Genomic DNA, 23,045 nt, shown 5'->3' with positions numbered 1-23,045 from the left:
ATGGCATCTTTCCCAATGTCCAAAACTGAATATAATACTCCATCAGCTTCACCAACATCTTGTAACTGTGACAAGAGTTACAACTTCTATGGAGACACAAAGAACTGCAGATGCTGGAATCGTGTGTAGAACATTCAAGAGCTGGAGTAATTCAGATTGTGAGGAAGCATCTCTGGAGGACATGGATAGGCCTCTACATTTCTTCAGAGATATTGTCTGATCCACTGAGTTACTCCAGCACTTTGTATGTCCCAACCTCCTGTACTTAATTGTGTAGGAAGGAACTGCAGATGCTGGTTTAAACCAAAGGTAGACACAAAAAGCTGGAGTAACTTAGCGGGTCAGACACTATTCCTTATTTAATCTCTTAATCTATACTTCCCCGACTGATAAAGCCAAAGTGCCAAAAGCCACCTTCACCACCTTATGTACAAGTACAGTGCCACCTTCAAGGACTTAGGCACGTACTTCTAGATCCCACATTACATTATGTTAAGTATTCAATATGAACAATGGTTTTTGGATCTGTTGCTGCCGCTTGATTTATGGTCATTTTAGTCCTACAATAAAACAAAAATGCTGGAAGCATTCAGTAGGTGAGCCAACATCAATGGAGATGGAAACAGAGTTAAGGTTTTGGGTTGATGACCCTTTATCATTTGAATCCAGCTTTGTGTAATAGTCTTCAGTGACGAAATTTATGTACGCGTGCCTGTGCAGCAAGAGAGCGGTAATGGTAACTGATTTAATAAGAATGTTTTCACTATATTACATGTTATCTATTCAAATGTAGCAGCAAATCTTCAAGAATCTTTCAACCAAAACTGGTTAGAAAGAGATGGGTAATGAGCTCATGAAAACACCACAACCTGCAAGTTCTCCTCCAAGACATGCAGTGCCTTGACTTCAAATTGCATTACCAATCACTCATCCAAGATTCTACACGTGTGGACCTGGTAAAGTATCTTCACCATGTCCTCAGCAGCAACTGAAGATTTTGATGCAATTTAAAATAATAAGCTAAGAAAGTTGTTTCCAGTTTTGATAAAGGCTCATTGACCTCAAAATATTACCACTGATTTCTCTCTCCACAGATGCTGTCTGACCTACTGAGAAACCCTGTTCAATTTTTATTGGAAAATTCCAGCAACTACAAGCTTTTTTGCTTTTCAAAATTACAGCATTGTTTCCTTGACAACAGCTCAGTATCTGCATCACAAAACTAAGTCTTACATCCCAAGGTGAAGGGACTTTGACCTTTTGTTCACATGATATCTGCTAAATTTACAAGGCGCTATTTTACCTTTTGACGGATTGTCTGACCTTCAGATTAAACAGGCCTCATTCACCATATTCACACCCATTATATTTTTAAAAAAAGACATCTTTATCAACAACTACAATACCGCAAGCAATTTCAAGGAAACATCAAAATAAATAAAAAAGATTCAGCAGAAATAATCCGATCACCTCTGTCTGGCTCAATTCAGAGCGGTCTCACTTTTCATCTTTAGTGTATTATCCCCTCCAGGTGTTATTTAAGAATTATATACAGCCTCCAGAAAAAAATAGCCTGCTATTTATTAAATGTCTTGAGCAGCTCACTAGCTTAAAGATTATAAGTGTATGTTTTCTTAGGTAAGCTTTCTTAGCTTATAGAGTAGATAGCTGATACCCATATCTCCTGCTTCTTAACTTCTCAGTGAGAACACATTTATTTTCCCAAACCCGTCACATGCAGGTTCACTTTTTTAGGGAAGCTGTTCAACACTAAACATTTAGATATTATTTTAAAACATAGCCTGCTAATGCATAATAACATTTTCCAGTCTATTTCATGTTGACTGAGGTGGTGTTGAAGAGCAAGGGATTTCTATTTCCGATCAATAACACTCTGGATTTTTTTTTTAATTCCACCAAGGTGTTTGAACAGAAGACTACTCCATGTCTGGAACTACCTCAGCTGGATATTGAAATAGGGAAATTAAGTGAAAGGCTAAATTTGGAGGTATGTCCCATGAACCTTCTTATGCAGCAACTTTCCCACTATTTGAAACACCTGATGATACTTTAAATTTTCATAAAACAGACAAATTTAGGATTATAATATGACTGGAAATCCTCCGATTCGTCAACATCGGTGGAGAGATTATGGTTCACATTGATGAACTTCCATGAACTCCAAGACTCGGTAAAATAACTGCCACAATATAATGCATGCATGCCTAATCCACGCTGGCCTCGATTCCTCTTCCATACCATTTCTCCTTACCTCTCCATTCTTCAATCTACCATATTTATCCACCTCCACTTCAAATATTTCTAATGATTCAGCTTCCACCACCCACCGGGATAGAGAATTCTAGAGATTGATCACCCCCAAGAGAATGACTGACCCTTCATTTTGTTGTTATGTCCCATTGTTCGAGACTTTCACACTAGCGAAAACATCACAACATTTAACCCCTTAGGATGTTATATATTTGAATAAGTTTACCCCTCGATAAGTAATACAAACCCAAACTATTTTGTCTCTCTTCCCAGGAATTAGCCTAGTCCATTTGCACTGCCTTCCGTTAAAGAGACCAAAAATATGCACTATTCCAGGTGAGGTCTCACCAACACCCTGTTCAATTCAAGTCATGTGTGTTTAATTGTCATATGAACCGGGACTGGAACAATGAAGTTGTTGCAGATTTAGACATTAAAGCAACATAAATAACTATAATGCAATACATTTTCAGTTATGCATGGTAACCAGTCCATAACAGCCATCAGCCTCTCTAGCACAAAAAAGGCTCAGGAAAATATCTTAGCTATAACCATAACCAAAGAAAACATCACCTAAGATAGTTTGCTCCACCATTAGATTATTCATCCCCTCCACCGGCAGTGCTGTGTTTACAGTAAGTACACCCAGTTCAGCAAGTAAATATCGTGCAGTCGGATGGATGGCTGTTTAAGTATCATTTGGACATAGTAAATATACTTTTTCTTAATACTGATGCAAGGATAATAATCTAATAAAAACATAAAGAAGTAAAAAATCACAGATGCTGAATGACATCTTTTCTGTCACTAGGATATGATCCAATATCCAGAGACCGAATACGAACTGAAGTTTCCAACCTATTGAGCAAGAAATACTAAGCAGCTGTACTAATACAAATTAATTCCTCAGTATGTTGTGAGCCACAATGAAGCAAGAATGTTAAAGCATGGATTATAAAAATAAATCCCTTTACTTACTATGATAATCAGGAGAAGTGCTTGTCATTTAATCTGTTAGAAACCATACAAAGGGTGATCAAATAGCATCTTGCAAGCCACATTCACCCCTCTAACTGTTCAAGTGCAGCTCCCAGAGATTCAATGAATGCATACCATTTGGGGAATAATTTCATCAGATATGTATTGGGAGTTATGATGTCTAATACACATTTGTCCTCCAACCCCAAAATGGATGGAGGGATGATGGACTCTTATCTAGCCCGTGTTTTCACCTAATCGCAGGAGCCCGGGCATAAAACACTTGCATCACAGGATTATAGCTTCATTTGGCCACAGTGAGACTCAGCCAGGGCAAGTAAACATCATGCATTTGCAGAATACAGTACTAGTGCATTACTGTGTGCTCACTAATCAAATATTTAAATGTCGGCACTCAACAACAAAACTGTTTTCATGCCATATTGCTTGTGTTATATTCTGAAGGAGTACTTAAATAATATATGCATCAAGAGCTGCAAATTTATAGACAAACAGAAAATATCAGTGACAAATAAAGCAAGTTAAAATTTCCAAAAGAACTTACAATCAGGATGGAGACTCAAGGCCTCTAGTTTCAATAGCGAGCAGCAATGATACATCAAATATTTAATGTTCCTTGATTAATGCATTGAGGTGGAGTCTTAGTAATAGGAACGTATAAAACAAATGTGTGTCTTGCAATTCTCAAACCTCTTGATATTATTGTACATGACTACAAAAGGCCCTCATGTTTGACCATCCTGTACTATCTACTCCAAAACAAGTGCCTTTTGAACAACTATTGTGTCTTATCAGTGAATGTCAGATTAAAGGGAAAAGGAACATAAAGGGGGAGCAGAAACCACTTCTGCTTGGGATGCAACTTCTGCTTGGGATGTATTTCATCCTACAAGCAGTTGTGGTCTACTGAAAGCTGAAAACTTACATTTATTATGTTTAAGTAGTAGATGTTCATAGACAACAGCCTGATAATTATTGTGAACACTTAATTTAATCACCACTAATAATTTGTAATTGCCAATATCTTGTTTATAGTAATTTTCGAAGAGAGGTGATAATGTCTTAAATATGACATTTTCTACCTTGTATCCTGATAAGATTCCACTTTTACCAAATTGACAACCTTCATACACAAGCATTTGCTTTACAGCATTAGCAACATTCAGATTTAATCAGTGCTATAGTATAAACCACTGTGGTATGTCCCAAGGTTGCCAAGAAACCTATACAAATGTAATTTATTCAGATAATTAATGTAACTGATTGGGTTGGGAAGGGTTAACTCAAGTTTGCCATGGGAAAGAATGCTCATTGCTGTGAATTTAGAAATATGTTGTTTTGAGTCCAATTGGGAAATAATGTGAAGTAGCATTGATAATTAGTTTAAATCAAATCTCCCACACACACAACACATACTGCAACTGTTGGAAACACTTACTGCAAGAAGTATTTAAACTGTGAAGGCCTGAAACTCTCAACAGGGACGATTGATGGACAGTTCTCAGCCTCTTCTTTCAAGTGCTTTTCAGAAACTCTCGAAAAAAACTCTGGAACCCTTGCAAGCAGCACAGCTCTATGGGCCTTGAAGACAGCTGCACCCACATGGAATGTGACATCTGCTTGAGTTCCTTCTACAAGAAGCCTTTTGGGAACAAAAAACAGACCAATTGTGCAATATTGTTTCTGGAGCTCCTTGGATTTAAAAAATATATAATTAAACAGTCAGAGTACCTATTGAAATATTATTTCTGCAATAAGTATATGGAATGCTGTAGTATATGTATAATATAGTACAGTGTTGAACATCATACAGTATTAACAAGTAGTGTCACAATAACCAAGAACAAGATCCCTGTCTAACCAGAATGAATTGTAAAAGTTATACAAATGCACAGAGTTAATAATTAATGATTACAAGCCTTATCAATTTTATCTTTGTCTTAAACATATCTATGAAGTGCAAGATTAGCACGGACTAATTTTACTAATTGTTCATGCCTCCACCCATCCATCACCATTTTGCATACATGAACAGTCAATGAAACATCAGTGCACAATTCAAACTGCATTTAAAACTCCAAGACAGATGTCGCATTATATGCACATCTCCATATAACCATATAACAATTACAGCACGGAAACAGGCCACCTCGGCCCTACAAGTCCGTGCCGGACAATTATTTTCCCCTAGTCCCATCTACCTGCACTCAGACCATAACCCTCCATTCCTTTCCCATCCATATATCTATCCAATTTATTTTTAAATGATAAAATCAAACCTGCCTCCACCACTTCCACTGGAAGCTCATTCCACACAGCTACCACTCTCTGAGTAAAGAAGTTCCCCCTCATTTTACCCCTAAACTTCTGTCCCTTAATTCTGAAGTCATTTCCTCTTGTTTGAATCTTCCCTACTCTCAATGGGAAAAGCTTGTCCACGTCAACTCTGTCTATCCCTCTCATCATTTTAAAGACCTCTATCAAGTCCCCCCTTAACCTTCTGCGCTCCAGAGAATAAAGACCTAACTTATTCAACCTTTCTCTGTAACTTAGTTGCTGAAACCCAGGCACCATTCTAGTAAATCTCCTCTGTACTCTCTCTATTTTGTTGACATCCTTCCTATAATTGGGCGACCAAAACTGTACACCATACTCCAGAATTGGCCTCACCAATGCTTTGTACAATTTTAACATTACATCCCAACTTCTATACTCAATGCCCTGATTTATAAAGGCTAGCATACCAAAAGCTTTCTTTACCACCCTATCTACATGAGATTCCACCTTCAGGGAACTATGCACAGTTATTCCTAGATCCCTCTGTTCAACTGCATTTCTCAATTCGATGCCATTTACCATCTCTCTGGAGAAATGTGTTTTACTGCCATATCTTAAATACATTCATTTTCATTTGAGCCTTTAGTGAGGGATTGTGTAATAGTGAGAAAGTATTTACAATTTGTACTTATCAGTTATCCTTCCTCACAATACTCCTCCAAAAACAAAATCTACCTTCTGGATTCAGTCAGTTTCAGAATTGACCATTCTCAACACTAATCAAACCTATCTTGGCAACTCCCATGCATCCAATTTAAACTCTCACCTGTAAGGTCAGAAGTGATAGGAGCAGAATTAGACCATTCGGCCCATCAAGTCTACTCCGCCATTCAATCATTGCTGATCTATCTCTCCTCTTAACCACATTCTCCTGCTTTCTCCCCATAACCCCTGACACCCGCGCATATAGCCAACCAGAGCCAAGGAAGCTAGGAAAAAACAAATGTATTTCCAATAAGATGCAATCCACTTAGGTACAATTTAACCCACAATTCTTTAATTTCTGAATATTGAAGAATAAAAACTTAAATCCCCCAAAGAGACTCACTTCTAATATTTCATCCAACAGATCCTTGTCTGAGATCAAATCCTCTTCATTTTCCCATGAATATTCATGGACAAACTCAAATTAATATTCCATCCATCATAAACTCATAAATCAAGACAGAAGCTCACTACATTCAACCACACAGGGTATGTAATTACATCTGCAGGTGGTATAATGGTCAGAATCTAATCAGCCAAATTTCCTTTATATACAATAAAGCTCCAAGGACACTTGTTCCTAATAGTTGCCATGGAATAATGTCTTCCTTTCCCCTTTGTTATTTTTAGGTTTAAGTTTATTATTGTCATGTGCACCAAGGTACAATGAAAATATATCGTGCATGCTATCCAATCATATCAGACAATACTAAATATCAATGCAATCAAGACAAACGCAAGTACAATAGCTAGCCAATGTTCACAATGAGGTAGAGGCGAATCGACTGTACAATAGTGTATGGAAGGACCGTTCAGAAGCCTGATAAGAGGGGAAGAAACTCCTACATCCTATTTTCATTATTTATTAACAAAATACACTGGATACAAAATCTAATACAGGTGCACAACCTTTTATCCGGAGTTCCAGAAACCGAAAAGCTCCGAAAACCGGCCATTTTTTCCAGATGTCGTCTGCGCACCAAAGCTCGCGTTTGGCGCCAAACTTGACCCAAAACGACCCACGGTCAACCCAGGTCTGTACTACTCTAGCGGCTGCCTCCTCCCTGGAGACCGGGAGACGCTTAAACATCTGTAAATCATTGCTTAAATGTTAGTCAGTTAGTAGTTAGTTTGGAGGGCTTTTATGTGAAGGGGGGTGAAGGGGTAAACTTTAATTCTTAGTCCCCTACCTGGTCGGAGAGGCGGGGAGCGGTCAATGCCTTACCGGGTCGCTGTGCAGTAAGCTCCGCAGCGCTGTGGCCGGTGGGGCCGCGGGCGGCGCCGGTTGTAGCTCCGACCCCGGCAACTCTACCCCTGGCTGCGAGGCACTCCAAATCCAGCGCGGCCCGCGGCCGGACGCCCCAGCTCTGCGAATGTCGGGAGTCGGCGGCGTCGCAGCGCTGGGATACCAGCGGGGTGCAGGCAATGCCTTACCGGGTCGCCGTGCGGCAAGCTCCGGAGCGCTGTGGCCGCCGACACACAGCATCGCGGAGCGTCGCTGGATTTCGAGCCGCGCAGCCAGGGGTAGAGTTGCCGGGGTCGGAGCTCCAACCGGCGCCGCCCGCGGCCGGACGGAGCCCCCAGCTCCGCGGCTCCAAATCCAGCGACGCTCCGCGAATGTTGGAAGAAGGCGGCCACAGCGCTCCGGAGCTTGCCGCACGGCGACCCGGTAAGGCATTGCCCGCTCCCCGCTGGTATCCCAGCGCTGCGACGCCGCCGACTCCCGACATTCTCGGAGCTGGGACGTCCGGCCGCGGGCCGCGCTGGATTTGGAGCGCCTCGCAGCCAGGGGTAGAGTTGCCGGGGTCGGAGCTACAACCGGCGCCGCCCGCGGCCGGACGGAGCCCCCAGCTCCGCGAGGTTGGGAGTCGCCGACCAGGTAGGTAGGGGACTAAGAATTAAAGTTTCCCCCTTCACCCCCACCACCACATAACCACATAAAATCCCTCCAAACTAACTGACTAACATTTATGCAATGATTCTCCCGGTCTCCGGGGAGGAGGCAGCTGCTCCAGACTTTTCAAGCCGCCCGCGCTACCTACCTAATCTACGCTAAAAATCTTCCATTCTGAAATCCGAAAATGTCCGAAATCCGACAAGTGTCTGGTCCCAAGGCTTTCGGATAAAAGGTTGTGCACCTGTACATCAATGCGTTCAGGCAATTTAAACAAAAGAACAACTTGATTTAGAGTATTTCTTAAATTAATGACCTCGTGTTCATGTTCTCTCCTCTCCACAATTCCTTGGAAACGTATTGCAAGTCACAGGTGAGTGGGCTACTGCATCTATCCATGGTAGTTTACATCCACTGCTAATCAAGGTCACTGGATAAAGATCAGAAGCTAAATTTCTAAATCAAACTCCCAGAAACCAATGTGTTGCAGTCACAACTGAAATGAACTACTTCAAAGCATAAAGGGCCTGTCCCACGAGCATGCGACTCCATGCGGCAAACGCGACCTAACGTGGTCGCTTGAGCCGTACGGCCTCGCGGGGCCGGTCCCATTTTGATCGGTGGAGCCGTATGGAGTTATGCAGAGCTGGCCCCGACATCGCGTGGGGCTCCGAAAAACTGGCCGTGTTCAAAAATTCCACGCAGCAACGGCCTGGCAGCCTACAGCCGCCTCGACGCCGTACGCACCGCCTCGAAGCCGTACGTCATACGCGAACTTCCCGCGGACTTCGCTCGAACTTCATGTCACTCACTCGACATCCGCGCGGCCCCCGCTTCTGGTTTGGTCGCGCTTGCCGCATGCAGTCGCATGCTCGTGGGACAGGCCCTTTTAGGTCGCGCTTGCTGCATGGAGTCGCATGTTCTTGGGACAGGCCCTTTAGGATTAAAATTTGGTGAGTACTGGCAACATCCTCATGAATCTTTTTCGTGAATTGTTTCCAGCTAATGACATTTTTTCTATAGCAGGGTGACCAAACGTAACGATACCATTGCAAGTGCAGCCTCAATAATGTCTTGAATAACTGCAACATACTATTCCAACTTCTATACTCAATACCCTGACCAATGAAGGCCAGTGTGCCAAAAGCCTTCTTCATCATCCTATGTACAAGTGCAACGCCACTGTCAGTAAACTATGTACTTACACTCCAAGACCCCTTTGCTCTACAACACTCCTCAGGACCCTTCCATTTACTGTGCAGATCCTGTCCTGCTTTGATAACCAGAGTGGCAACAAATGACAACCCGATTGGTTCTGTGCACTAAAAACAAGAAAGGCTGACAAAGAATCTTCAACGCAAAATAGTAGTTAGGGTAAACTGGGTTACGAAAAGAACCAACACATCCATTGCAGCCTGAATGCTCCAATTTTATATAGCTTGCTCTTTCTATCTGTTTGTGTCAAGAATCTTCACTTTTGCTTGCCATTCTTCACTTTCTTTTTTCTTTCATTTATATATTGTGGCTTGCTGGGCATGTCCCAGTAAGACAGACTGCGCAGAATTACCTAAACATTACAACAACATTAGCACTACAGCATATAAACAATTGCCTTTTTAATTATTATAACCTATTATAGACAATAGATTTGTTCCACCCACTGCCCTACCCCACTTACTTTGCTACCTGGACTAACTTGTTTTCTTTCCTCAGTTCTGTTGAAGGATCTTTGACCTGAAATATTAACTGTTTCTCTTTCCACAGATGCTGCATGACCTGCTGAGATTTTCCTTGCTGTTTTACTAAAAAAAATGCTTGAAAAGATAAAAGGATGTTGAATTATATTAAGTATTTGTTGTACCAAACACAGTTTATAAGAAGGCATTGCATACCTGAGAAGGTCCTTGTTTAACTGTGAAGCCAGGGTTTCTTTCAATATCTGTCTTTCACTTCTAACTCTCTCTTGGAAACCTTTGCTGTTTTCCAGATTGGGAATTCTCTGCACAATTCCTCCATTCCACGTTGCCATTTCCAGGTCTGTTGATTGTTGTTTATACTCATTCATCTCATGGTAACCATCTATTTAATAAATATTAAAATGAAATTAACCAATTAAGACAACCATACCATGTAGGAAGGAACTGCAGATGCTGGTTTAAACTGAAGATAGACACAAAAAGCTGGAGTAACTCAGCGGGACAGGCAGCATCTCTGGAGAGAAGGAATTGGTGATGTTTCGGGTTGGGACACTTCTTCAGACTGGTTAGGGATAAGGGAAACGAGAGATATAGACGATGAGAGATGTACAGAGATAAAGAACAATGAATGAGATATGCAAAAAGGTAACAATGATAAAGGAAACAGGACATTGTTAGCTGTTAGTTGCGTGAAAACGAGAAGCTAGTGTGACTTGGGTGAGGGAAGGATAGAGAGAGATGGAATGCTGGGGCTACTTGAAGTTAGAGAAATCACTATTCATACTACTGGGCTGTAAGCTGCCCAAACGAAATATGAGATGTTGTTCCTCCAATTTGCGTTCAGCCTCACTATGACAATGGAGGAGACCTGGGACCGAAAGGTGTGTGTAGGAATGGGATGGAGAGTTAAAAGTGTTTAGCAATCAGCAGATCAGGCAGGTTCAGGCAGACTGAGCAAAGGTGTTCAGCGAAATGATCGCCCAGTCTACATTTGGTCTCGCCGATGTATTATTTCTTAGTACAATATGCAAATCACTAACAATTAGAAATGGTAATTTAGTGATTTAAAGTATGGATGAACATTTTCAGTGGAGTTTCTAAACCAAACAGATATCAGATAGAAAATTAAAAGCCTGTATTTAAATGTCAGGATATTTAAATGTCCTGATATTTACAACCCACACCATATAGCAATGCTATTTGACTTAATTACAAATACTTTCTTAACATTCCACAATACCTTTTAATATTAACCATTAAGCTACTGAAAAGTCAAAATAGTTTACACCGTACAAACAGGCCCTTTATCCCACAATGTCCATTCCAAACAAGATGTCAAGTTAAACTGTCTAGGAAGGAACTGCAGATGCTGGTTTAAACTGAAGATAGACACAAATAGCCAGAGTAACTCAAGGGGCAGGCAACATCTCTGGAGAGAAGGAAATAATTACTTTTCGGGTCGAGACCCTTCTTCAGTCTGAAATGTCACCTATTCCTCTCTCCAGAGGTGCTGCCTGTCCCACTGAGTTATCCAACTTTTGTTTCTATGACAAGTTAAACTAATCTGAACTGCCTGCACATGATTCATATCCCTCCATTTTGTATGCATTTCAAATTATCTGTTATTTTAATATCACACTTAAACACTTCGCAACTTTCATAATTAAAGATCTGACAACCTGAGAACATCCAAAAGCACCTTTCTGCTAAATACATGATTTTAGAATATAATTATCGTTAGCCACAGTGCGGTGAATCTGTGGAATTAATTACCACATACACATGGCTGTGCAGGCAGTCTGTGCATATTTTTAAAGTGAAAGTTGTTGACAAGATCCTGATTAGTAAGGGCGTCAAAAGTTACAGGGAGAAGACAGGAGAATGGGGTTGATAGGAAATATAGATCAGTTATGATTGAATGACAGAGTATATTCGATGGGCCTAATGGCCTAATCCTGCTCCTATGACATAAACTTAGGTATTGAAGGAGACACGAGTAGACAAAAGTGCTGGAGAAACTCAGCGGGTGCAGCAACATCTATGGAGCGAAGGAAACAGGTAACGTTTCTGGCCGAATCCCTTCCTGAAGGAGACAGAGCAGGAAATTTGCACAAACCAAGATCCCATGGATAACAATGAGAAACACCCAGATTAACAATGCTGATTCAGCAAGATAACTTCCATACTCGCCTCCATAAATAATGCCATGTGGTTTCTCACATTAATCAGAAATACTGGACAAAGCCTTATGTTTAATGCAAAACACAAAGTACTTGAGGAACTCAGCAGGTGATGCAAAATCTGGGAGTGAATGGGCAGGTGAAGTTTCAGGTCAGAGCCCTTCTTCAGTGCTGATGTGCTGAGAGGTGTTTTGCTCAAGTTTCCAGCATCTGTAGTCTCTTGTGTCTCCTTGGTTTAACGGGAGTTCTGGTAGCAAGTACAGCAGGGCTGCCAACTCTCACGAGAGAGGGGGGGGGAGAGAGAGTTAGGGGAAAGAGAAGGGGGAGAGGGGGAGGGGGGGAGAGGGGGGGGGGGGGGAGGGGAGAGGGGGGGGGAGGGGGGGGGGGGGGGGGGGGCGAGGGGGGAGGGGAGGAGAGAGGGGAGAGAGGGGAATGAGGGGGAGAGAGGGGAGGAGAGGAGAGGAAATAGAGAGGAGAGGGGAGGGGAGGAGAGGGGGGGGGAGGAGAGGGGGAGGGGAGGAGGGGGGGAGAGGGAGAGAGGGGGGGGGGGGGGGGGGGGGGGGGGGGGGGGGGGGAGAGGGGGAGGGGGGGAGGGAGGGGGAGGGGGGGGGAGGGGGAGGGGGGGGGGGGGAGGGAGGGGGGGGGGAGGGGGAGGGGAGGGAGGGGGAGGGGGAGAGAGGGAGAGGGAGAGAGGAGGGAGAGAGGGAGAGAGAGAGAGAGAGGGAGAGAGAGAGAGAGAGGGAGAGAGAGAGAGAGAGAGAGAGAGAGGGAGAGAGAGAGGGAGAGGCGAGAGAGAGAGAGAGAGAGGAGAGAGGGGAGAGAGAGGGAAGGGGGAGTGAGAGAGGGGGGAGAGAGAGAGAGGGGGATAGAGAGGCAGGGCTGCCAACTCCCATGCATTGAGCGTGAGAATCACGCATTTCACCAAATTCTCACGCTGATCACAAGTTTCTCTCGCTCTGTTGTGAGAAATTCTGTGATCAACGAAAATTTAAAAACTCATATCAACTGCATGGGCCACAGGTGTTGAAAGCAGAAGCACCGGCGGGGACAGATGCGGACGGGGAGTGGGGCTGGCGAGTGTTTGCCGGGCTGGCGAGTCGCACGCTGCAGCTCCGGCCATGGAGCAGTCTCAGTGCAAAAGTCCCGGGCCGTCGGAGGCATCTAAGCGTTACTCCGCTGCCATGAGAGTCTCTGTGCCGAATTCGCCCAGGTGACCGGCATGGATCAGGCTGCGGCTCAGTGCATCCTGGAGGACAACCAGTGGCTGCTGGAAGTAAGTACCAAGCACTGGGTAGATACGGTGGAAGATAGTGGACTTCAAATGGGGGTGATTGATGAAAGCATCCTGCTTGCCTGCTAGATTTTCACTTACTGTAACTGCAGGAAAAATGTTCCCGATGTTGGGGGCGTTCAGAACCATGGGTCACAGTTTAAGAATAAAGGGGGGGGCAGTTGGGACTGAGATGAGAACAAACTTTCTTCATGCAGAGAGTTGTGAATCTGTGGAATTCTCTGCCACAGAAGGCAGTGCAGGCCAATTGACACATGTGGACCCTTTGTGTGGATAAAGTTACCCCGTAAAAAGTTACCTCTTAAAAATACTTCATACATAAAACATTGAAATCATACTTCTACAGTGCACTAAAACATGATTTGAATACATCAAATTTCAAAAAGTTCCTACCCTGGGAGGGGGGACAACCTTCTTCTACACCCTCTCCCCACTCGGTTGCTCCACTCCCTCACCGGGTACCCCCAAGGCCAGTGATCAGTGATTGCACAGCCTCCCCCCTTTCAAAAACGCTCCAATCCAATTTAAAGCATATATATTGCATTCAAGTGTAAGTTAAAAGACTCGCTACAGTATGCACCATATTCCACAATTTCAAGCTGAAAAATGCAAATGTTCCATACCAATGGGAGGGGGACACCCTCCTCTCCCCCCTCCTCTCCACCCCCTCCGGTCGCTATGCTCCCTCGGGCTTGGTCTCTCTCAATTTCTCACTCCCAACTCTCACCCAATGTTGGCAGCCCTGAAGTACAGCCTTCCTTCAGTATTAAAGTGAGAGCTCTGCAGCCGAGCCACAACTGATATATTTCCAGTGCAACACAGCTTTACATGTTTATTTGGTTTTTACATTACTGAAGAAAGATGTTTGCAGCAATTTTAAACTATGTCAGGATTATGAACAGTACAATTACAACAAGACTGTGCAATAATAGACATTCAAAGAAGCAAGTAATGGATAAATTCAATTTTATATGAAGTGCATTAAGAACGGTTGATGTAAAGTGAAATTAAATTATGGGGCTTTAATGAAGCAATTAACCTGAAGAATGAAACTCAATTAACTTATCATCCACAGCCTGCGTCGAATGATTAGTTTTAATCTACACAAACTGTTCCCATTTATTATGTGTCAGCTGCAACTTTGTTGGTAGGATTCTCATACAAGTTCAAAGGTAGTAAATCTAGCTCTCAATCCAGAATACCAAAAGCTGGCTGAGCATTCCAGCACAGAACAGAAGACGCATGAGACAATTATAAGTGCCACCTTTAAACAAAATATTAAGTCAAGGCCTTAAATGATGGATAAGATCCCATGACACAATACAGGGAATTTCAAAGGAGTTCTCATCAATCAACATTAGAGAGTCATAGTGATACAGTGTGGAGATAGGCCTGTCGGCCCAACTTGCCCACATCGGCCAACAATGCCCCAGCTAAATTAGTCCCACTTGCCTGCGCTTGGTCCATATCCCTCCAAACCTGTCCTGTCCATGTATCTGTCTAATAGTCTCTTAAACAATGGGATAGTCCCAACCTCAACTACCTCCTCTGGCAGCTTACTCCTTACACCCAACAGCCTTTGTGTGAAAGTTACCCCTCGGATTCCTATTAAATCTTTTCCCCTTCACCTTTACCCTATGTCCTCCATTCCCCTACTCAGGGCAAGAGACTTTATACATCTGTACACCTGGAAGGGGGCGCCATCTTGGGGCACGGCTGCTAGCTAGCAACTGTCCATCTTTTTCACTCTTTTCTTTAATTTATAGTGAGTTTCAGTGTTTGTTTTTAGGAGGTCTAGACTTTTTTATGTGGGGGGAGGCGGGGGGGGGAAAGAAGGGGGAAACTACTTTCTAGGTCCCTACCTGGTCGGAGAGGCAGCTTTTCTCCGGGCTGCACCGTCGACCCGCCCTCGCGGCCTACCAGCGGGCATGGAGCGGCGTTTTCCCGAGGGGACCGCCCAGCACCTCAGCTTCGGCGGCAGCACAGTGCTGGAGCGCTATCGCAGAGCGGAGCGGGCGATGTCTTGCCTGGGTCGTCGCGCTGGAGCTCCGGTGAGCTGAAGACCGCTGATAAAAACATCGCGGAGCTGTGGGTCTGCGGAGCGGGCAGCGGCGCTGACTACAACATCTGGAGCCTGGGATCTCTCGATGAGATCACCAGTGGTGGAGCTCCAACCGTCGCGGCCTTGTCGGCTTCGGAAGCTGCGGTTTCCGGTAAGGAAGCGGCCGTTCCAGGTGTCCCTAGCCGCTGAGAGGACTCTCCCGACGCCGGAGCACCATCTCCCGGCGAGAACGGCCTGGAACATCGGGCCTCCATAGAGGCAACTGTGGAGACCTCAATTGGCCTGACTATGGGTGAACTGGGGATGGGGACTGGACATTGTGCCTTCCCCCATAATGGTAACCATTGTGGGGGGATGTTTCTATGTTAAAGATCCTTATTGTTCCATTTCCAAGATGGCTGTCGGAATGGAGAGTGAACACTGACGCGATTAGCTGCCGCTGCTCTCTCTTTGAATTGTGTCTTTGAATTGTGTATTGTTGATGTCTTTACTATTTATTTTTTTTTTTTTTGTCGTTATTTTTTGTTTTGTTTCATTCTGCTTACATGTTTTGTATTCTGTTTACTAAATTTTGTAAGGTGCCCTTGAGTGTCTTGAAAGGCGCCCATAAATAAAATGTATTATTATTATTACATCTACCTGGTTTATTCCTCTCATGATTTTGTACACCTCTATAAGATCCCCCCCTCATCTGCGCTCCATGGAATAGAGACCCAGCCTACTCAACCTCTTCCTATAGCTCACATCCTCTAAAAACATAGAAAATAGGTGCAGGAAAGGAGGCCATTCGGTCCTTCGAGCCAGCACCACCATTCATTGTGATCATGGCTGATCGTCCCCAATCAATAACCCGTCGCCTCGCCGCGACCGCTGAAAACCAACGCAGAACCACTCCCTGGAGTAACTCTTGCTTCTTGATTTCCTGGTCCTCCAAATATATTCCAAATTGAATTTAAACAGGAGTGGACCCACCACCACCAAACTCCAAACTCTGAAAAATAACAGCCTATTGCATTTTATCTGCTTATTTATTGTGTATATTTATGGTCTATGGTATATAAACACACTGAACCTTTATCTCCTGTTCTGTATAATGTTTACATATTCTGTTGTGCTGCAGCAAGCAACAATAAAACTCTCTTGGCTCTTGACTTGGACTTAAGCAAAAAAGGGTTATTGGGGAAAAAAGAGGTATCTTAAATTTAGTTGCGTCTGGTTGGGTAACTATGGTAGGGTGACTATTCCATGTTTTAATTGTGCGGGGGAGCAGCCAGCAACTCTGGATAGAAGAAATTGGGTGACATTTCGGGTAGAGGCCCTTCTTTTGATTTCCTCTGGTTTTAGTGTTTTTAGTTTCAATTAAAGATACAGTGCTGAAACAGGCCCTTTGGCCCACTGAGTCCACGCCGACCACCGATCACCCGTACACTAGTTCTATCCCACACATTAGCGACGTAAGTCAAGAGTCAAGGGTGTTTTATTCTCTCACGTCCCAGTTAGAACAATAAAATCCTTACTTGCAGCAGCACAACAGAATATGTAAACATAGTACTCTGTAAACAATGTTATAAATGAGATAACAAAACAGTGTATATTTATAACACCTTTGGAATGTGGAAGGAAACACGAGCACCCGGAGAAAACCTATGCTATCAAAGGGAAAAGGAGCAATCTCCATACAGACAGCACCCATATTCAGGATCAATTCCTGGTCTCAGAGTTGAAGTGCTTAGCCACCAGGAGATCAGGTTAGTTATTGCGAACTGAGTGGTGGGGTGTTGAGCGAAGCGATCGCCAAGCCTACACTTGGTCGCACCGAGGTTGATCATATGCTGAATAATCCAATTTTTGTTTGGAAGTGGAAAGAAATAATAGAAATTGCATTCATTGCAATGTGTAAAAAGAGATGAGATACTGTATTATAATTTTGCTGCATGTCATTGTGGTATATATCATGTTTTTATTGGTGAATATGTTTAGTTTGCGACTTTATTTGATGCAGAAATAATATGTGAATGCTTCATTGACCACAATTCCAACTGGTAACTACGCACTTCGTCCGAGCACATTATCGCACATGTCATGCCATCTTAAATGACCACCTAAACTGTCATTTGGCAACCTAAAAAGCTGCCTAGGTTGCCCGGTTTCTCCAACAGAGAAAAAAAGTTAGGTGAGAGCCCTGCACACCATCCTGGCCACACACTCATCTCTCCGCTGCCATCAGGTAGAAGGTAACATCCAGGTTCTTCCCCACAGCCATCAGACAATTAAACACAACTTCAAACAAATTCTAACCTATTTATGCCTACAATATTCTGTTGTGCTGCAGCAAGCAGGAATTTCATTGTCCTATCTGGGACACATGACAATAAACTATCTTGACTTGTCTTGACTCTTGACTTGTTTACCATAGCACAACTGCGTGAAGTGGCTGTTAAAGTTGCTTTATAAATGCAAGACATGGAATTTTCTTTGTATATGCTTTCATTTTTTATGATTTTCTTTCATTTCCCTGTCTAACCTAACAAATGACATTAGTAGCACACATATGAAGTGTATATAATATTTGCTCAGGACCGACATAACATCTTTAAAGGTTCACAAAAGTGCTGGAGAAACTCAGCGGGTGCGACAGCATCTATGGAGCGAAGGAAATAAGCAACGTTTCGGGCCAAAACCCTTCTTCAGACTGATGCAGGGTGGGGGGGGGGTGGGGCGGGAAGAAGAAAGGAAGAGGAGGAGCCAGAGGGCTAAGGGAGAGCTGAGAAGGGGAGGAGACATCAAGGGCTACCGGAAATTGGAGAAGTCAATGTTCAAGCCGCTGGGGTGCAGACTGCCCAAGCAGAATACGAGGTGCTGCTCCTCCAATTTCCGGTGGTGCTCACTCTGGCCATAGAGGAGGCCCAGGACAGAAAGGTTGGATTCGGAATGGGAGGTGGAGTTGAAGTGCTGAGCCACAGGGAGATCAGGTTGGTAAATGCGGTCCGAGCGGAGGTGTTCAGCGAAACAATCGCCAAGCCTACGCTTGGTCTCACCGATGTAGATCAGCTGACATCTAGAGCAGCGGATGCAAGAGGTGAGGTTGGAGGAGGTGCAGGTGAACCTCTGTTGCACCTGGAACGACTGCTTGGGTCCTTGAATGGAGTCGAAGGGGAGGTAAAGTGACAAGTGTTGCATCTCCTGCGGTTGTAAGGGAAAGTGCCTGGGGAGGGGGTGGTGCGGGTGGGAAGGGAAGAATTGACAAGGGAGTTACGGAGGGAGCAGTCTTTGCAAGGTTCAGGTCACTTGCAAATTTGTTTTAGGAGTTAGTGCAATTTCCAGCATAAATGAAATTCATATTAAATCAGGAAAACATTGTTATACAAAATAATGCCCGTTAACTGTCAAAATTAACTGTTAAAAACTATCATCTATAAAATTCATTTTGAAATCTGACAGCATCAAGAACATCCAAGAGTGAATCATGACAATATCTGAATGCACGCACAAAACTCAAAGTACTGGAGGAACTCAGCAGGCCAAGCAGCATCTTTGGAGGGAATGGGCAGATAAAGTTGAGTCAGGACCCTTCGTCAGACCTCGGGTCACTGGGTTCCTCCAGCACTGTTCTGCTCAAGAGTACAGCATCTGCAGCATCCTGTGTCTCGATATCTTTGTTCACAATGCCTGCCCTATTCTTACACATTGCATTGGAGAAAGATTGTCATGCAAAGCATGGATAGAACAGGTGACGAATCAGATAGTTTAGGGCAGGATTATTTGGCCTAGCATGTCTGCACCTTTTGATCTCCAGCATGATCTCATCAAGCGTTTGACCTGTTTATACAAAATGTTAAATGGTCAGCTCGACATAGATTACAAGACCTACACCAAACCCAAACCAATTAGGAGCAGACGAGGGCATTCGATCCAATTTGTGATCCCAGCTACAAAGACAGATGTATACAGCAATTTGTTCTTCCACCGCACAATTAAAGCATGGATAATCTCCACCCAACTATAGTTACCCAACCAGATGCAACTAAATTTAAAGTAGCTCTTTCTTCCCAATAACCCTTTCTGGCTTAAGTCCTCCCTCCACCACCTCCAGTTTAAATTCCATTTGGAATATTTTGGAGGACCAAGAAACCAAGAACAAGAACCAAGCAGCACCAGGTGCATAACCCTACAGGCCAAGTGAACACCAAGTACTTTATAAACATGTGGGTTCCAAATCTACACACCCTGTTGATGGGGGGGAAAAAAACCTCATCCTGCCCCCTAGTTTTGATCTCTCCACTGGGTGATACAGGTCCATTCTATTTACACTACATCAGCCCTCGTAACATTACACATCTCAATAAGTGTCCCAATAGCTTCCTCGGTTTCAAAGAAAATAACTCAAACATTTTATGGTCTCCATAAAAATTCATAATTTCCTGTGACCCGTGCACAATATGCAAACTGTGACTAGGGTCCAGTCCAGTGCAATTTGTGCATAACTTTCCTGCACTTGAATGTCTCAAGAAATGACAGACAACACCATTTAACCACCTTATTGCTCTGACCCATGTTTCAACACGACTCTCTCTTGAATCTCGTGGGTTTATACTTTTTTTCCACCAAACTATGAAATGCTCAGTCTTGTTAAAATCCACGTATCAAGCCTCAGTGTTACCTTCTCAAGAGAAATATTTCAATTGAGAAGTAGTGAATGGGGAGGGAAGAGCAGGTGCTGATTAACATTACCTCAGGTCTCAGCAAAGTGCACAATCGTTTCACTCCGGCGCCTGTTCACTTGCACTCACACCTGGGTCTGTGTGCCCGGGGAGACGATCGGCTGGATCAGCTCCCGAGCGGCGCGCACCTCCACTTCAGCAGCGGTGGATGTCCATATCCAGCACTACTGCAGCTGACCGTGGACAGAATGTGTGTCTCCCCGCCCGCGCTGTTGCTGCTGCTGCTGCACCGGGTGAGCGAGACAACGTTATCACCCCGCGCGTTGCTGTTGCTGCTGCTGCACCGGGTGAGCGAGACAACGTTATCCACCCCGCGCGTTGCTGCTGCTGCACCGGGCGAGCGGGACAACGTTAACGTTGCTGCACCGGGTGGGAGAGCGCTGTCTCCCCGCGCGCTCGCGCCTCTGTTCTGTTTACAACCGCCACCCTTGGAGCTCCACTCCCAGCTCGCGGGCGGGTAGACACGTGATTCCCCACGCCCCGTCTGCGTCACCGCACGGAACCTCCCTCACCCGACGCTATGATGTCACAATCCGTGTTCTAAACGGACGGCGTGACGTCACAATCCGCGCTGCAACGCCCGGCGGCCTGATGTTACAATAGGCACCGTCGCGACGTCAGGGCCGAATGGCCTACTCCTGAGGGCCGAATGGCCTACTCCTGCACCTAATTTCTATGTTTCTATGTCATGGGGGGCGACAAGATGGCGCAGCTGGTGGAGCGGCCAGGGACGCGGGTTCGATCCTGACCTCAGGTACTGTCTTTGTGGCGTTTGCATGATCTCCCTATCACCGCGTGGGTTTCCTCCAGGTGCTCTGGTTTCCTCCCACATCCCAAAGACGAGCAGGTGTGTAGGTTAATTGGCCACTGTAAATTACTTCTACCTGTGTAGGAAGTGGTTGAGAAAAGTGGGTTCTAACACTGAATGAGTATGAGATAGACACAAAATGCTGGAGTATCTCAGCAAGTCAGGCACCATCTCTGGAGAAGAAGGATCAGTGAGGTTTTGGGTCGGGAACCTTCTTCAGACTGAAAGGAGAGGGGGAGAGGTGAAAAGTTGGAAGTGTGAAAAGACCAGGATCAATCAGGGTCAGCCACAAATAGGGTTACCAACTGTCCCACATTAGCTGGGACATCCCATATATAGGGGGGTTGCACGTAAGGTCACTGGGTCATAGGGCTTGACGCACGGAGCCGCTCAATCCATCTGGAGGACATCCGTAACTTCCGGTATATGTTATTAATGTAAGAAATGCGTACTTTCCTACCTGTTAAAAATGTTGAATTTTTGCGCTGAAAAAAATTGTGGAAGTCGGGGTAAGTGTGAGACATGTACCCAACTTTAGAATTCCAAACGTGAAGCGAAATGAAGGTAAAGAGAAGCCAGAGCTGAAGGGACAACAGCTAAAGTGCTTGGTAAACATTGGCCGTGCAGATATCGGAATTGAAAATATTGGGAATTATCGCGTTTGCTCACTGCATTTCATCAACAGTAAGGCATTATTTGTGGTTTTTCTTGATTCCTTTGGTATCTTAAAAAGTCTCAGAAGTGATAAATCTGGCTGTAAATTTTTCTTCAGATGCGTTTTCATTTTGTATTAAAAACCCACGAGAACCATGGGCGATTTAAAAAATTTATAGCCAGATTTATCAGATGCCAAAAGGAATCAAGAAAAAACACAAATAATGCCTTAGTTGATGAAATGCAGTGAGTAAACGGCCAATGTTCGCTAAGCACTCTGTCTATTGCTGTCCCTTCAGCTCTCACTTCTATCTACTGTTATTTCTCCTTACCTTTGGAATTCTGAAGTAGGCTAAATGTCTCACACGCTTATCCCGATTTCCATAATTATTTACAGCGCAAAAATTGACAATTTCAGCGGGTTTTAACGGGCCCGCTACGCTGGAAACAATGGTAAGTGCTTACCTTCAGCTCATCACGTGTACTCCATTTGGAGTAGTGTAGCAACAGTACGGGTCATGGGTCGTGACCCGACTGCCATGAAACCTCCCTATTGGCTCGAGGGTAACGGCGCTCCCGTGAGGGCAGCCTGGCGCGGGGCTGAGACGCTCATGTGAGGGCGACCCGGCTCGGGGCTGGAACGGTGCTCCAGTGGCTGAGACAGCGTTCTGGCGGCGGCGGCCTGAGTCCGGGGTTCGGCCGCGGGCCAGTGGACGACGCCATCAACAGCTGCGTCCGCTGGACTGGAGGGCGGCAGCTTCGACCACCCCGGGCCGCGGTGTTTGAACCGGCCCGTTCGCGGAGCTCGGTGAGCCGCGGGACTGATTTACCATCGCCCGGTGGGGTATCGCATCAGCGCAGAGGGAGAAGAGGAGGGAAGAGAATGCAGCCCTAAGATTTTTGCCTCCATCACAGTGAGGAGGTGCTTGGTGGACTCACTGTGGTGGATGTTAATTTGTGATTACTGTCTGTTCTGTTGTCTATTATTGTATTATTGTATGTATAACCATATAACTATATAACAATTACAGCACGGAAACAGGCCATCCCGGCCCTACAAGTCCGTGCCGAACAATTTTTTTCCCCTTAGTCCCACCTGCCTGCACTCATACCATAACCCTCCATTCCCTTCTCATCCATATGCCTATCCAATTTATTTTTAAATGATACCAATGAACCTGCCTCCACCACTTCCACTGGAAGCTCATTCCACACCGCTACCACTCTCTGAGTAAAGAAGTTCCCCCTCATATTACCCCTAAACTTCTGTCCCTTACCCTTCTGTCCCTGTATGACTGCAGGCACGAAATTTCGTTCAGACTGAAAGGTCTGAATGACAATAAAGGAAATTCAATTCAATTCAATTCAATTAAATTCAATTCAAAAAATTGGTTTGTCCAATATGGGACTGCCCTTGTCCCATATT

General features: G+C 44.5%; 1 protein-coding gene across 3 annotated transcripts in view; it reads right to left on the bottom strand.

Annotated features, from left to right (window-relative positions):
• Positions 1–20,663, bottom strand: part of btbd8 (BTB domain containing 8) — an 84,229-nt gene extending 63,566 nt beyond the window's left edge. For 2 of the 3 annotated variants that reach the window (XM_055641401.1, XM_055641402.1), the window contains exons 1-3: positions 20,168–20,662; positions 10,099–10,285; positions 4,709–4,912 (exon numbers count right to left, since the gene is read on the bottom strand). In XM_055641401.1, coding sequence (XP_055497376.1) covers positions 4,709–4,912; positions 10,099–10,271 — 377 coding nt within the window. In that variant the 5' untranslated portion in view covers positions 10,272–10,285; positions 20,168–20,662. Of the gene's footprint in view, positions 1–4,708; positions 4,913–10,098; positions 10,286–20,167 lie in introns of all 3 variants that reach the window. The other variant, XM_055641404.1, reaches the window with a different exon arrangement.
• Positions 20,664–23,045: the final 2,382 nt, after the last annotated feature.

The sequence above is a fragment of the Leucoraja erinacea genome, chromosome 10 (genome assembly GCF_028641065.1).
Source record: "Leucoraja erinacea ecotype New England chromosome 10, Leri_hhj_1, whole genome shotgun sequence".
In the NCBI taxonomy this organism is placed as follows: domain Eukaryota; kingdom Metazoa; phylum Chordata; class Chondrichthyes; order Rajiformes; family Rajidae; genus Leucoraja; species Leucoraja erinaceus.
Note: the sequence above shows the minus strand (reverse complement) of the source record. Positions and strands in the feature narration are given on the sequence as shown.